This window comes from Lolium rigidum, chromosome 2, assembly GCF_022539505.1.
Source record: "Lolium rigidum isolate FL_2022 chromosome 2, APGP_CSIRO_Lrig_0.1, whole genome shotgun sequence".
In the NCBI taxonomy this organism is placed as follows: Eukaryota; Viridiplantae; Streptophyta; class Magnoliopsida; order Poales; family Poaceae; genus Lolium; species Lolium rigidum.
The window spans coordinates 247593136-247609593 of NC_061509.1; the positions used below are offsets into that span (position 1 = coordinate 247593136).

Here is a 16458-nt window from a genome sequence, read left to right on the forward strand (position 1 = left end):
GGCCTCTACTAGCAACGGAGAGCATGCAAGATCATAAACAACACATAGATAGATTGATAATCAACATAGCATAGTATTCCATATTCATCGGATCCCAACAAACGCAACATGTAGCATTACAAATAGATGATCTTGATCATGTTAGGCAGCTCACAAGATCTAAGAATGATAGCACAATTAGGAGAAGACAACCATCTAGCTACTGCTATGGACCCATAGTCCAGGGGTGAACTACTCACACATCACTCCGGAGGCGACCCTTGCGGTGAAGAGTCCTCCGGGAGATGATTCCCCTCTCCGGCAGGGTGCCGGAGGCGATCTCCTGATCCCCCGAGATGGGATTGGCGGCGGCGTCTCTGGAAGGTTTTCCGTATCGTGGCTCTCGGTACTGGGGTATTCGCGACGAAGACTTTAAGTAGGCAGAAGGGCGGAGTCGGAGGGCTGACGGGGGCCCCACACGCTAGGGCCGCGCGAGCCCCTCTTGGGCCGCGCCGCCCTAGTGTGGCGGTGCCTCGTCGCCCCACTTCGGTTCCGTTTCGGTGTTCTGGAAGCTTCGTGGAAAAATAGGCCCCTGGGCGTTGATTTCGTCCAATTCCGAGAATATTTCCTTACTAGCATTTCTAAAACCAAAAACAGCAGAAAACAGGCTCTTCGGCATCTCATTAATAGGTTAGTGCCGGAAAATGCATAAATATGACATAAAGTATGTATAAAACATGTGAGTATCATCATAAAAGTAGCATGGAACATAAGAAATTCGATACGTTGGAGACGTATCAGCATCCCCAAGCTTAGTTCCTACTCGTCCCGAGTAGGTAAACGATAACAAAGATAATTTCTGAAGTGACATGCCATCATAATCTTGATCAATACTATTGTAAGCACATGTAATGAATGCAGCGATTCGAAGCAATGTAAATGCAATGAGTAAACAATTGAATCATATAGCAAAGACTTTTCATGAATAGTACTTTCAAGACAAGCATCAATAAGTCTTGCATAAGAGTTAACTCATAAAGCAATAAATTCAAAGTAAAGGTATTGAAGCAACACAAAGGAAGATTAAGTTTCAGCGGTTGATTTCAACTTATAACATGTATATCTCATGGATATTGTCAACATAAAGTAATATAAAAAGTGCAATATGGAAGTATGTAGGAACCAATGCATAGTTAATACAAGTGTTTGCTTCTTAAGATGGATAGAAATGGGTAAACTGACTCAACATAAAAGTAGAAGAATGGCCCTTCACAGAGGGAAGCATTGATTGCTATGTTTGTGCTAGAGCTTTTATTTTGAAAACAAGAAACAATTTTGTCAACGGTAGTAATAAAGCATATGTATCATGTAAATTATATCCTACAAGTTGCAAGCCTCATGCATAGTATACCAATAGTGCCCGCACCTTGTCCTAATTAGCTCGGATTACCTGTATTATCATCGCAATACATATGTTTTAACCAAGTGTCACAAAGGGGTACCTCTATGCCGCCTGTACAAAGGTCTAAGGAGAAAGCTCGCATTGGATTTCTCGCTTTTGATTATTCTCAACTTAGACATCCATACCGGGACAACATAGACAACAGATAATGGACTCCTCTTTAATGCATAAGCATTTAACAACAAATAATATTCTCATATGAGGTTGAGGATATTTGTCCAAAACTGAAACTTCCACCATGGATCATGGCTTTAGTTAGCGGCCCAATGTTCCTCTCTAACAATATGCATACTCAAACCATTCAACTCATGGTAAATCGCCCTTACTTCAGACAAGACGAACATGCATAGCAACTCACATGATATTCAACAAAGTGTTGATGGCGTCCCCAGGAACATGGTTATCGCTCAACAAGCAACTTAATAAGAAACAAGATGCATAAGTACATATTCAATACCACAATAGTTTTTAGGCTATTTGTCCCATGAGCTATATATTGCAAAGATAAAGAATAGAAATTTTAAAGGTAGCACTCAAGCAATTTACTTTGGAATGGCGGAGAAATACCATGTAGTAGGTAGGTATGGTGGACACAAGTGGCATAGTGTTTGGCTCAAGGATTTTGGATGCATGAGAAGTATTCCCTCTCGATACAAGGTTTAGGCTAGCAAGGTTGTTTAAAGCAAACACAAGGATGAACCGGTACAGCAAAACTCACATAAAAGACATATTGTAAGCATTATAAGACTCTACACCGTCTTCCTTGTTGTTCGACCCTTACTAGAAATTATCTAGACCTTAGAGAGACCAATCATGCAAAAAAAAATTTAGCGGTGCAAGGTATATGATGCAAGAGCTTAAACATGAGCACAAAAATTTCCAAGTATCACATTATTCAAGATATTATACCAATTACCACATGTAGCATTTCCCATTTCCAACCATATAACAATTTAACGAAGCAGTTCAACCTTCGCCATGAACATTATGAGTAAAGCCTAAGGACATATTTGTCCATATGCAACAGCGGAGCGTGTCTCTCTCCCACACAATGAATGCTAGGATCCAACTTTATTCAAACAAAACAAAAATAAAAACATACAGACGCTCCAAGTAAAGCACATAAGATGTGATGGAATAAAAATATAGTTTCACTAGAGGAACCTGATAATGTTGTCGATGAAGAAGGGGATGCCTTGGGCATCCCCAAACTTAGACGCTTGAGTATTCTTGAAATATGCAGGGATGAACCACCGGGGCATCCCCAAGCTTAGAGCTTTCACTCTCCTTGATCATATTGTATCATCCTCCTCTCTTGATCCTTGAAAACTTCCTCCACACCAAACTCAAAACAACTCATTAGAGGGTTAGTGCATAATCAAAATTCACATGTTCAGAGGTGACATAATCATTCTTAACACTTCTGGACATTTCACAAAGCTACTGAAAGTTAATGGAATAGAAAAATCCATCAAGCATAGCAAAACAGGCAATGCGAAATAAAAGGCAGAATCTGTCAAAACAGAACAGTCCGTAAAGACGAATTTTATAGGTGCACCAGACTTGCTCAGATGAAAATTCTCAAATTTAATGAAAGTTGCGTACATATCTGAGGATCACTCACGTAAATTGGCAGAATTTTCTGAGTTACCTACAGAAACTATTGCTCAAATTCGTGACAGCAAGAAATCTGTTTCTGCGCAGCAATCCAAATCTAGTATGAACCTTACTATCAAAGACTTTACTTGGCACAACAATGAAACAAAATTAAGATAAGGAGAGGTTGGTACAGTAGTAAAAACTTCCAAGACTCAAATATAAAACAAAGTACTGTGGTAAAATCATGGGTTGTCTCCCATAAGCGTTTTTCTTTAACGCCTTTCAGCTAGGCGCAGAAAGTGTGTATCAAGTGTTATCAAGAGATGATGCATCTACAGCGGGGTTTGGAGTTTTTTCAACCATGCATTGTATTTTGTATATGTAAGTTTCAGAGGCTCCCTTTTCATTAGTCTTAGGCTTGCTATTCTCATCAAACAAATTTTTAGGGACAAGCCAAGCATAATTATCTTCTAGAGCTTCATGCATTCCTAGGAGCTTGCAAGGTATTGGTGCTTTAATCTCCCCGCCATCATTAACATTATTAGTGTACCTTATTCTATCCATGTCCATCTTTTCAAGTGTCCTTTTAAAATCGGTGAACATACCAAGCCACTTATGCTTAATTAAAACTTTTCTAGCTTCTTTAGCTATATCCTCAAATTCTCTAGCAAGGACTTTTAAAACAAAATCTCTCTTTTCTCCCTTCTCCATATCAGAAAGTGTAAGAAACATGTGTTGTATCATGGGGTTGAGACTAATAAATCTTGTTTCTATAAAGTGTACTAAACAGGTAGATGCACTTTCATAAGTAGGAGCAGCTTTTAATAATGGTATATCTTCGAAATCTTCATCCATGCTAACAAGGGTGAAAAATGCTTCTATATTATCTCTTCCAATTATAGACCCTTATCCTACATATATATCTTTTATAGTGAACTTAGGAGGAATCATGATGAAATAAGTAAAAGTAAATAAAGTAAATGCAAGTAACTAATTTTTTGGGTTTTTAATACGGCAAACAAGACAGTAAATAAAGTAAAACTAGCAACTAATTTTTTTGTGTTTTGTTTTAGTGCAGAAAACAAAGTAGTAAATAAAAGTAAAGCAAGAGAAAAACAAATTAAAGAGATTGGAGGTGGAGACTCCCCTTGCAGCGTGTCTTGATCTCCCCGGCAACGGCGCCAGAAAATCTACTTGTTGCGCGTGGTTGACGTATGTCTTTTCCGTTCAACACGCGTCCGTTGGGAACCCCAAGAGGAAGGTGTGATGCGTACAGCGAGTAAGTTTTCCCTCGGTAAGAAACCAAGGTTTATCGAACCGAGTAGGAGCCAAGAAGCACGTCGAAGGTTGATGGCGGCGGAGTGTAGTGCGGCGCAACACCAGGGATTCCGGCGCCAACGTGGAACCTGCACAACACAACCAAATTACTTTGCCCCAACGTGACAATGATGTTGTCAATCTCACCGGCTTGCTGTAACAAAGGATTAGATGTATAGTGTGGATGATGATTGTTTGCAGAGAACATTAGAACGAGTATTGCAATAGATTGTATTCGATGTAAAAGAATGGACCGGGGTCCACAGTTCACTAGTGGTGTCTCTCCCATAAGATAAATAGCATGTTGGGTGAACAAATTACAGTTGGGCAATTGACAAATAAAGAGGGCATGACCATGCACATACATGTTATGATGAGTATTGTGAAATTCAATTGGGCATTACGACAAAATACATAGACCGCTATCCAGCATGCATCTATGCCTAAAAAGTCCACCTTCAGGTTATCATCCGAACCCCTCCAGTATTAAGTTGCAAACAACAGACAATTGCATTAAGTATGGTGCGTAATGTAATCAACAAATACATCCTTAGACATAGCATTGATGTTTTATCCCCAGTGGCAACAGCACATCCACAACCTTAGGGGTTGCTATCACTCCCCCAGATTTAATGGAGACATGAACCCACTATCGAGCATAAATACTCCCTCTTGGAGTTACAAGTATCAACTTGGCCAGAGCCTCTACTAGCAACAGAGAGCATGCAAGATCATAAACAACACATAGATAGATTGATAATCAACATAGCATAGTATTCCATATTCATCGGATCCCAACAAACGCAACATGTAGCATTACAAATAGATGATCTTGATCATGTTAGGCAGCTCACAAGATCTAACAATGATAGCACAATTAGGAGAAGACATCCATCTAGCTACTGCTATACACAGAGGCGATCTCCTGAATCCCCCGAGATGGGATTGGCGGCGGCGGCGTCTCTGGAAGGTTTTCCGTATCGTGGCTCTCGGTACTAGGGTATTCGCGACGAAGACTTTAAGTAGGCGGAAGGGCGGAATCGGAGGGCTGACGGGGCCTAGTGTGGCGGTGCCTCGTCGCCCCACTTCGGTTCCCTTTCGGTGTTCTGGAAGCTTCGTGAAAAAATAGGCCCCTGGGCGTTGATTTCGTCCAATTCCGAGAATATTTCCTTACTAGGATTTCTGAAACCAAAAACAGCAGAAAACAGCAACTGGCTCTTCGGCATCTCGTTAATAGGTTAGTGCAGGAAAATGCATAAATATGACATAAAGTATGTATAAAACATGTGAGTATCATCATAAAAGTAGCATGGAACATAAGAAATTATCGATACGTTGGAGACGTATCACATACCTCCCCCCAAGCTTAGGCTTTTGGCCTAAGTGGAGATCAACCCCAGCGAGGGTCAGGGTTCCACGCCGGTGGATCATACATGGCGTGGTCATAGTAAGGTCCCTGTGCAGAAGAAAAGGGTGAAGGCTCCACATGCCCAAAATGTTGATGTGAAGAACTCGCTGCATCGGATGACAAGTCGAGGTGTTCCTCGGCCTCCTCCGTGCCGTCCCCTGTATGATGGCCATCTCCCTCTGTGTATGCATCTAGTTCATCTTCTGTGACCGACCAATTTTTCCTGGAATCAAGGTTAAACAAAACAGGTGCAGGCAATCCTACTAGCCTTTCAGTTTTTTTAGTTGTTCTCCATTTTTTCTTGTAAAAGGTTATCTTATAAGACAGGTTACTCAAATTAGACCAATCAGAAACAAAGTCATGTTTTATCATGGAAACAATATCAAGTTTCTCTATGGAGAGCTGAACATCAAGAGGGTGAGGTTCTACACCATGCATAGCTAGCAAATGAGAGGCGATGAGACCTCCACAAATTCCTCCTTTATCACGGTTAGTAGCAAGTCTAAAGGCTATCAAAGCACCCAAATTATAAGTCCTATCACATTGCAATGCAGCAGCTAGGAAAGCCAAATCCTGCATAGATAACTTATTTGCATTCTTTCTAGCAAGTACGCACTTGGTGATAAAGTAAGCAAAGTAGCGAATAGCTGGGAGTTGAATACTACGAATTTTACCACTCTCATCTGAGAAGCTTCTCCCTTGACAGATCTTCTTGTATAGACACAAGAGCTCCTGCGGCAGTCCCCTAACCTTCTCGCATAATCCCCAACCTAACCCCATTGTAAACCATGCTGCACAAAAATCATCAAAGGGCAAGTCGATAGTTTAATTATAAATTTTGTATCGAACCTTGGGGTTAGGTTGGGACCAATGGAATTCAAAATCCTGAACCACTGACATGGTTAGTTTTGCATATTGGTAAGGTTCACCAACAATAAAACTTTCCAACCCGGCATTGGAAATCAGATTTTGAACATCTTGCAAGATTCCTGCACTCCTCATAAAATCGGTGCATGGGTAGTAGGAGGGGTATACTCCCTCTTCGCGGTGAACTCTCATAACTTCTTGCACCTCCAATTCTTGTTGGTTGAGTTGGTGCCTATTCCACTCCATTTTCGGAGAGCAAATGTGCCAAATTTCAGACAGAAATCTGGGCTGAGCAAAGAGATCGAGAAATCCTGAGCTCTTGAGCAAAAACGCGAGTGAGAGAAAGTTGGTACGAGTTTTTTCGGGAGAGAGAGTAGAATGGGAGGAAGAGATGACTTAGTGGGGCAAGGAGGGGCCCACACCACAGGGTGGCGCGCCCCCCTCCTTGGCCGCACCGGCACATGGGGGGCAGCCCTGGGGTGCCCCACTGGTCAGCCCCAGGCACTCCCAGGTTGCTCTTCGAAAAATAAGACCAACGGTATAATTTTTGTAAATTGTTGAAAACTTTGAAAAATGCACATTTCTGGGTGTTAAAATTATTATTACAGGGCAGAAAAAGATTTTCAAACCTCTAAACAACTAAAGTACCTTGCAAAGCAAGTAGTGCTACAGCAAGTAAAACAAGTGGAGGAAGAAAGAAATGTTGTTTAGCTCCTCTATGCATATAAAATGTACTTGTTAACAAGGTTGATCAAGTCTTTCCACCAAATAAATTTTACATGACATAAGATGAAATAAACCTCAAATCAATCATGTTACCTTGTATTGAATTGATATGGATCCAATCATAATATTTTGATATCCTTCTTTAGGCTCATATATAGGACAATCAATAACTCCCACTTTGATAGTTCTCACATTAGAAATTGTATTAACTCCACATACTTTATCAATCCTCTTGGGAAAATAAACAGTATGCTCCTTGTCATCAACATTGAAAGTAACTTTTCCTTTATTGCAATCAATAATAGCCCCTGCAGTGTTAAGAAAAGGTCTTCCAAGAATAATAGACATATTATCATCTTCAGGCATTTCCAACACAACAAAATCAGTTAATATTAAGCAATTATTAGTAACTTGAACAGGAACATCCTCACATATACCAACATGAATAGCGATAGATTTATCGGACATTTGCAAAGATATATCAGTTGGTATCAACTTATCTAAATAAAGTCTGTTGTAAAGAGAAAAAGGCATAACACTAACACCTGCTCCCAAATCACATAGAGCAGTTCTAACATAATTATTCTTGATGGAACAAGGAATAGTCGGTATACCTGGGTCGCCCAGCTTCTTTGGAACTTTGCCATTGAAAGAGTAATTAGCAAGCATAGTGAAAATCTCCTCATTAGGAATTTTCCTTTTTGTTAGTGAGAATATCTTTCATATACTTTGAATAAGGAGGCAATTTAATAGCATCAGTCAAAGGGATTTGCAGGAACAAAGGTTTCATCCAATCACAAAATTTATTATAGTGTTCTTCTTCCTTTGATTTTAGTTTCTTAGCAGGAAAAGGCATTTGCTTTTGAACCCAAGGTTCTCTTTCATTACCATGTTTCTTAGCAATAAAATCTTCTTTAGTATACTTTTTATTTTTAGCATGCTTTTCAGGTTCATCTTCAACCTCTTCTTTATCAGAAGCATCATTCTTATCATTATCTTTATCATGTTCATTACCACTTTCAGTTTCAGCATCAGAAATAGAAATACTATTAGGATCATTAACAGGCTCAGAGGATTCTACAACAGTTTTATGTTTCTTCTTCTTTTTCTTAGAAGGAGCACTAGTTTCAGTTCGTTGAGAATCTTGTTCAACTCTTTTGGGATGCCCCTCGGGATATAGAGGATCCTGAGTAGAAACACCGCCTCTAGTTGTTACTTCATAAGCATGTTTTTCTTTAGAACTATTTTTTAACAAGTCATTTTGCACTTTAGTGAGTTGATCAATTTGAGTTTGAACCATATGAAAATGTTTAACAAGCATCTTAACATCATTGGAGGTTCTCTCCACAATATCATGCAATTTGCTAATAGCGTGAGAATTTTCCATTAAATGATTCTCTACTCTCATTTTAAAATTATCTTGCTTAAAAATATAATTATCAAACTCATCTAAACATTGATCAGGAGGTTTTGAATAAGGAATATCTTCCCTACTAAAGCGTTGAAGAGAATGTACCTCAATCATGGATGAAGGGGGAGTTATCTTACATAAATCTTCTATGGGAGGTAAATTCTTCACATCTTCAGATTTAATACATTTCTCCTTAAGAGACTTCTTGGCTTCCCTCATATCTTCATCATTTAATTTAATCATACCCCTGTTCTTCAATATTGGCGTTGGGGTTGGTTCAGGCGTAGTCCAATCATCATGATTTCTGCCTATTCTAGCCAATAATTCTTCAGCTTCGTCTGGAGTTCTTTTCCTGAAAACACAACCAGCACAACTATCCAGGTATGCCCTAGACTCAATGGTTAGTTCACTATAAAATATATCAAGTAAATCATGCTTTTCCAGATCATGTCCAGGTCGAGCTCTGATAAGAGAACAAAACCTTGCCCAAGCTTCAGGCAATTTCTCTCCATCTTGCTGGTCAAAACTATAAATTTTCTGCAAAGCAATATGTTGAGCACTAGCAAGAAAGTATTTTCGAAAGAAAACATCAAGCAAACCACTGGGACTATCAATAGAATCAGGAGGCAAACTATTATACCGAGTTTTAGCATCATCCTTTAATGAGAAAGGAAAAATTTTAACAACAAAATAATTATGCTTCTTGATATCATCGGAAAACGAGCTACTCAAAGTAGAAACCTCATTCATGTGTTCTAGAGCACTTTCTTTTTCAGTACCACAAAAAGGTGTTTTCTCAACAATAGATATATGAGATAAATCAAGAGAAAAATCATAATCCTTATCCTTAATGTTTATAGGAGATGTGGCAAATTTAGGATCAGGAGACAGTTTATATCTAACGGTATGTTGTGCAAGAAGCTTTTTAATATTACTTGTACCAGTAGTAGCATTGCATTTAACAATAAAATCATCATCAAGTTCCACATAATCTTAATCAAGATCATCACTAGAGTATTCAACAGACTCACGTGAATTAACAGGTGTAACAGTATTTTCATTAGGAATTTCAGTATTTTCAATTTGTCTAGACCTAGAAATTGTAGCATCTAGAAAAGATCCTAACGAACCACTATCATCAAGCACAGCAGAAGCATCATTAAAATTATAAGAGGAATTTTCAGATTCAGTAGAAGTACCAGCATGTGAAGCTTGTGGTGGTGAAACAAGTTGACTTATCACAGATGGTGAATCAAGAGCAGCAGAGGTACTCAGAGTTGTACCTTTTCTTGTAGTGGATGGTAATATGGCGACTTTAGTATCGGGAGGTTTACCCATGATGGAGAATTTGGAGCGAACAATATCAATCCAAGTGAACTTGCAAATAAAGCTATGCTCCCCGGCAACGGCGCCAGAAAATAGTCTTGATGACCCACAAGTATAGGGGATCGCAACAGTCTTCGAGGGAAGTAAAACCCAATTTATTGATTCGACACAAGGGGAGCCAAAGAATATTTGTAAGCCTTAACAACGGAGTTGTCAATTCAGCCGCACTGGAAACAGACTTGCTCGCAAGAGTTTATCAGTAGCAACAGCTTTATAGCGAAGAGCGGTAGTGAAATATCGACAACGAGTGTAACAAAGATAGCAGTAGTGATTATAGTAAACAACAGGATTAAAATATCGTAGGCACAGGGATGGATGAACGGGCGCTGCATGGATGAGAGAACTCATGTAACAATCAAGGTAGGGCATTTGCAGATAGTAATAAAACAGTATCCAAGTACCAAACAACCATAGGCATGTGTTCCGTATATAGTCATACGTGCTCGCAATGAGAAACTTGCACAACATATTTTGTCCTACCAGCCGGTGGCAGCAGGCCTCTAGGGAATCTATTGGTAATTAAGGTACTCCTTTTAATAGTGCACCGGAGCAAAGCATTAACACTCCGTGAACACATGTGATCCTCATATCACCGCCTTCCCCTCCGGTTGTCCCAATTTCTGTCACTTTGGGGCCTCGGGTTCCGGACAGCAATATGTGTAGACAACTTGCAGGTAAGATCATAAAGCAATGCATATCATCATGAATCTGAGATCATGGCACTCGGGCCCTAGTGACAAGCATTAAGCATAACAAGTTGCAACAATATCATAAAAATACCAATTACGGATACTAGGCACTATGCCCTAACAATCTTATGCTATTACATGACCAATCTCATCCAATCCCTACCACCCCCTTCAGCCTACAGCGGGGGAATTACTCACATATGGATGGGGGAAGCATGGCTGGTTGATGGAGAGGCGTCGGTGGTGATGATGGCGATGATCTCCTCCAATTCCCCGTCCCGACGGAGTGCCAGAACGGAGTTTCTGGTCCCAAGACGGAGTTTCGCGATGGCGGCGGTGTTCTGGATGTCTCCTACAATCCCGCGTGCGTTTTTGGTCGAAACCCTTAAGTAGTCCAGAGGGGAGCATCGGGGGCTGCCCGAGGCGTCGCCACCATAGGGCGGCGCGGCCCAGGGGCCCACCGCGCCGCCTTGTGGGGTGGGCGCCTCGTGGCCCCCCTCCTTCTGGTCTTCTGGCTTCGTCAATCTTCTGTGAAAATAGGCCCATTGCAATTAATCCTGGGGATTTTCCTGAAAGTTGAGTTTCTGCACAAAAACAAGACACCAGGGCAATTCTGCTGAAAACAGCGTTAATCCGTGTTAGTTGTATCCAAAATACACAAATTAGAGGCAAAACAATAGCAAAAGTGTTCGGGAAAGTAGATACGTTTTGGACGTATCAACGCCCCAGGTATGGACCAGAAAAAGTCTAGAACCATCAGGAGATCGTGCTAACCACCAAGAGCCAAGATTGTACCGACCTTGTTCATCAAGTTCTGGCGGAATAAGTGTCGTGTTGATCAACAAAGGACCTTGCAAAGGAAAGCGCAGCTTGAAGTGAGTTCATCAAAACTTGATTAGTTCATTACATACATGAATAATGATACTAGCTAAAATACTGCCTCCGATCCAAATTAATTGACTCAACTGGATGTGTCTAGCTAGATATGCACAAATTAATTGACTCAAGTTTATCTAGCTAGATGCACTCGCTAGACAAAGCCGAGTCAATTTGATTTGGATCGGAGGCAGTACTTTATTTTGACTCAAAGGCATATCGCTGCTGATTTTGATTGAATATAGAGGGGAAAAGGTACAGGCATGACACGAAAACTGCACAACAAAAAGAAAAAAGGCTAAAGCTAAATATGAAACTAGTAGGTAATACCGAAAACACATCATATGAGATGAGAAAAATTACCCCAAAAAAGTTGATTCCATGCATAAACTTCGCTTGTCTGAGTTACAGCAAATACAATACCCTTGTGGATGATTGCATCGGAGTAGCCGAACGCTAAGAACTAGTTGTCAAGAACTCGTCCATCTCGCTAGAAGCACGGTGAAGGATTGCAATTGCCGCGTTGAAGATGGCAAGAACGAGAGAAACTAGTATAATTTGAAGAAGCTGTTGGAACTCGGCAAATGGCTATCTTCGCAGATTGAAGATGTTTATCATTAGACTCGAACACAAGTTTATCCGGGGTGGATTTAAACTCACGTATTGGTGGTAGAGGAATCCGGCGACCAGTGTACACATTCACAAGCTCCCAATTCCAGGGGAAGCCAAGAAGAGCGATCCAATCTCCATTCGCGCCTGCCCACATGCCCGTATGTGACGCCCCAAAACCGGTACCATGAGGATCCCAGCGAATCCGCCGAAATCCGCACGATATCGATTCTAGGAGACGAACCACCAAGCGCCTCGTACACGCCGAAGCATGCACATATGCGGCTGGAACACACAACGTATGCAAGTCTTACTACTACGGATAAGGAAGAATCGGCATGAGCAAGATGATATGCATGACATGGCAAAGATGATGCGATGCACTTTATCCAAATTAAGCGGGATCGGAACTCGGACAAACAATTATTAGGTTCAAGTTGTTTATCTACCCCGCAAATTAAATGTTGATTAGCATGGCAAGACAAGGAATGGGTGAGCTACGGCAAAATTAAATGGAACCGGGACAAGAATAGCAATCCCGCATAATTCCATATTTAATTAGGTGATAGTGCAAACTATCGCGAAACTATATGATGCATAATGCAATAGCAAGCATGGATGTCATGTTTAGATTGTACACATTTTTCTGATTGATAAACATATAAAATACTTTACATTTCAAGTTATGGTTTAAAAGATATGAACTAGATAAGATATAGGTATTTGCATCAATTTTCAGAAAACAGGGAAACTGCATCGAACACTTCTCACCGAGAGAAAACTAGCCCCAGGGAATGACATCTGGGACCCAGGAAGCTGACTTGGACGCTGACTGGATGTTGACTGCAGAGGATGGAGCTGACGGCGGGACCCGGCTGTCAGTTACACGAAAAGAATTAAAAAGATGGAGAATGGATCTCTTCGTTATTTGAACACAGGAACTGCATGTTGCGGAACAAGCAACAAACCAACTGGACTACCTCGTGTATTGATCAATTGTGAGCGACTAAGATTTTGAACATCATCACGCAGACTAAGGGCTGCACGATACAGATTGAGACGAACTGACGACGAAGACTTCTTCTGCTGGACAGAGAAACAACCTGTAAAAGGAGTGGCCTTTTAGGCTTAGGCTGGGTGCCAAACATGGAATCGATTGCTTGAACTTAAGGGAACAGACCAGCTGGTATACTGCATGGGTCGTATCAAAGATTAAGACGTACATCTGTTGATGTGCTTCCAAGCCGGAGGCTTGGCCATGCGCGAAGCGGACGGGGAGGCATGATGGCCGCTGCACCGGGTTTCATTGCCGGACGGGCGGAGGGGCACCGGCTCGCGTCGGAGGAAGATCGAGGAAGGCCGCAGCAGGGTGCGGGGCTGGCGGACGTGGCGTCAGGCACGCGCTGTTGATGGACGGACACACGGCCTGAGTTGTGCCGACGACCAGATCCTGCGGAGAAGAGCGGCGATCAACGCCGGTAGCACGGCAAGAAAAACGGAGAACAACCTGGGAGAGGTTCAGGAGGACGCGGAGCTCACCAAGGAGAGTCGAGCGGCGTCCAGGATGCGGCGCTCGTTGTGTTGAACCAGCCGAAGGCCAAAGGATGCATGCACGACGCCGGTGACGGACGTGTCCGACGAGGGAGACGCGGAAGTGGCGACCAGGCCGTGAGCAGCGCGGACGCGCTTGAGCGCGGCGGCGAGGCGGACCTTGGGGAGAACCCGGACGCGCGGCGCTGCGGTTGAAGAAGACCGGCCAGCGGAAGGAGAACCGCGCGGCTGACGACGTGCTAGACGCGCGCCCGGCCGAGCACGTCGGGAGGATATTGGTCGAGCCGACGCCGAGGTCGCACAGCTTGGCGGCGCACGCGAGGTCGACGAAGAGCAGCTCGGCGTGTGCTGTAACGAGATGAGTTCGTGGACGGCGATGAACTGGAAGACGACGGTTTGGTCTCTCCCGTAAGCAGACGACGGAGCGACGGCGTGGTCGAGCACGGAAACACTAGGCTTCTGTTTTCTCTTGGAGGCGAAGAAGAGTGCAGCGACAAGGAGGGAAGAGTGGCGGCGCTGTGCGGAAGAAGTGAGGTTAGGGTTCAGCAGGTGGTGGCTGCAAGATATTTATAGGAAGGAGCGGACGCACGGGAGCCGTCCCGTCGCTAGACAGCGACGTACAGATGTTCGGATGCTCGTCCGTACAGAGGTAGAAGAAAGACAGCTACGTGTGCTAGATGGGCTGTTCCGGTGGATAAAGATTAGCCATGCTGGGCTTGGTTCGACTTGGGCCGATGGTGGGGTGGATGCAAAGCAGGAAATGGACCAGACTACGAACAGCCGGTCATGTTCTCCAAATTTCAGGAAGTTGCAATTTACAAAGAGATAGCAAGATACACAAAGATAAAGGAAAAGAGGAAGAAGGATAGAAATCAAAGAGAGAAACAAATTGAGAAACGGTTTTATATAGATCCATCTGAGAGAGAAAACAAAATATTTAAAATGACAATTTTATTTTGTTTTGATAGTTTTGTTTTAGGGTTTGTTAAATGAATAGAAAGAGGAGGTTTATTACATAAACCATATAATAGGGAAAATATTAAAATAGGGTTTTACGAAATAATTTTATTTGTTAAAATATGGATGATATGATGCATGATGCATGTTGATGCATAAAAAGAAAAACAACAAACAAAATCTAATAGGGTGTTTTCCTGGGCCGTTACAATCGACACCACTAACAAGGAACCTCGCCCGAGGTTCCACGTCAACCTAAGGGGGAGTTGGTTAAACTATCGGATCTTCTTGCGACGTGTCGAACTCCTCGACACCACTAACAAGAGTTCTTGCTCCATGTAGATCGGCGACACCACTAACAAGAAGTCGTTGTTCCGTCGATGATGATGCACTTATGATGAGATCCTCCGAAGACCGAACCTATTAGGATGAAGGCATAGATCGTCCAACCCACGTAGATACCTAAGACTCAGAGAAACTCAGATAAGAGAGAAGACTCAAACTCGCATAGGTAAGATGAGAAAGAATAGAGGTAAGGAGAAAAATAGAGCTAATCAGATCTATCCAACGAATTTTAGAAAATAGTTTGGACTCTCTAAACTCAACGACCGTTGGCAAGGTTATCCTACAGACTGGACTAGTGGGGTATCGTCAACCTGATGCTCTGATACCAACTTGTGACGCCCCAAAACCGGTACCATGAGGATCCCAACGAATCCGCCGAAATCCGCACGATATCGATTCTAGGAGACGCACCACCAAGCGCCTCGTACACGCCGAAGCATGCACGCGATGCGGGTGGAATCAATCTCGAGCGGTAACATTACAACAGGATTACAATAGAGCCCACAAGAAACATATATTACAACAACGACTCCAACGAGTCAAGATACAAATAGATACAACATAAGATCCAATTCATACATGAGATCAAATACATCCGAGTACGGACAAGATACAAATTTGGACTAAGAGTCCTGAAGATAACCAGTGGCGTCCATAACCCTGCCCAGGCCAAGCCGGAAGGGTAACCTTGCTAACGTCGTCTTCATCGAACATATCTTCATACCTGCTCGGTTATATCCCGTAGAAGCAGCAATAAGTACGGGTTCGTACTTAACAAGACTTCAAGACGTATAAGCATTCGTCAACCAGTCGTCCTTTGTACTTGAGGCACGCAGGGGACTTAGAGGACGCAAGAGGAACGTCATAGGCAATATGGTGGGGTTAAGCGATAGCGTGCAAGCACTAAAAACCTATAGAGACACTCTACAACATTCGTCTAATCAGAGAAGGTGAGAGAGCGCATAAACTAACAGTTCTATACTCTACAAACATAACACAGCCGATGCGTTCCCCCCTCGCAAGGAAGTACTTACAAAGGCACTCACATGGTTTTCAAGTTTTAACCATTTATTATTGAAGTTGTACCAACTTACTACGCAAGTTATTATTAATGAACAACATGTGTAAGTTGTCTATGGTCGAGTCATACAGCTCCAAGTCGTCCATAACCACGGACACGGCTTATCGGTAAGATGTACACCCCTGCGGGGTTGCCCAAATGTACCCACACGCACCGCTCGATCCACTTACGACAGGTGGACATCACGGCTCGCAC

The 16458-nt window shown here is 42.4% G+C and overlaps 1 protein-coding gene across 1 annotated transcript; it reads right to left on the reverse strand.

Moving 5' to 3' along the window:
* Positions 1-12348: 12348 nt before the first annotated feature.
* LOC124688476 lies at positions 12349-13661 on the reverse strand. The gene is made up of 4 exons (XM_047222151.1): positions 13553-13661; positions 13310-13432; positions 13101-13204; positions 12349-12614 (listed from the first exon to the last, which is right to left on the reverse strand). The coding sequence occupies exons 1-4, from the start codon at positions 13587-13589 to the stop codon at positions 12561-12563; spliced, it is 318 nt and encodes a 105-aa protein (XP_047078107.1). The 5' UTR covers positions 13590-13661; the 3' UTR covers positions 12349-12560.
* Positions 13662-16458: the final 2797 nt, after the last annotated feature.

What these genes read in the sequence shown, in the direction of transcription:
- LOC124688476 (XM_047222151.1), bottom strand. Translation starts at nt 13,589, where the DNA reads ATGGCCAAGCCTCCGGCTTGGAAGCACATCAACAGAT. An exon ending in TTGGAAGCACATCAACAGAT is followed by an intron (nt 13,433 to 13,552) that starts GTACGTCTTAAT and finishes CTCCTTTTACAG; the next exon opens with GTTGTTTCTCTGTCCAGCAG. An exon ending in CTGGGGCTAGTTTTCTCTCG is followed by an intron (nt 12,615 to 13,100) that starts GTGAGAAGTGTT and finishes TGTGTGTTCCAG; the next exon opens with CCGCATATGTGCATGCTTCG.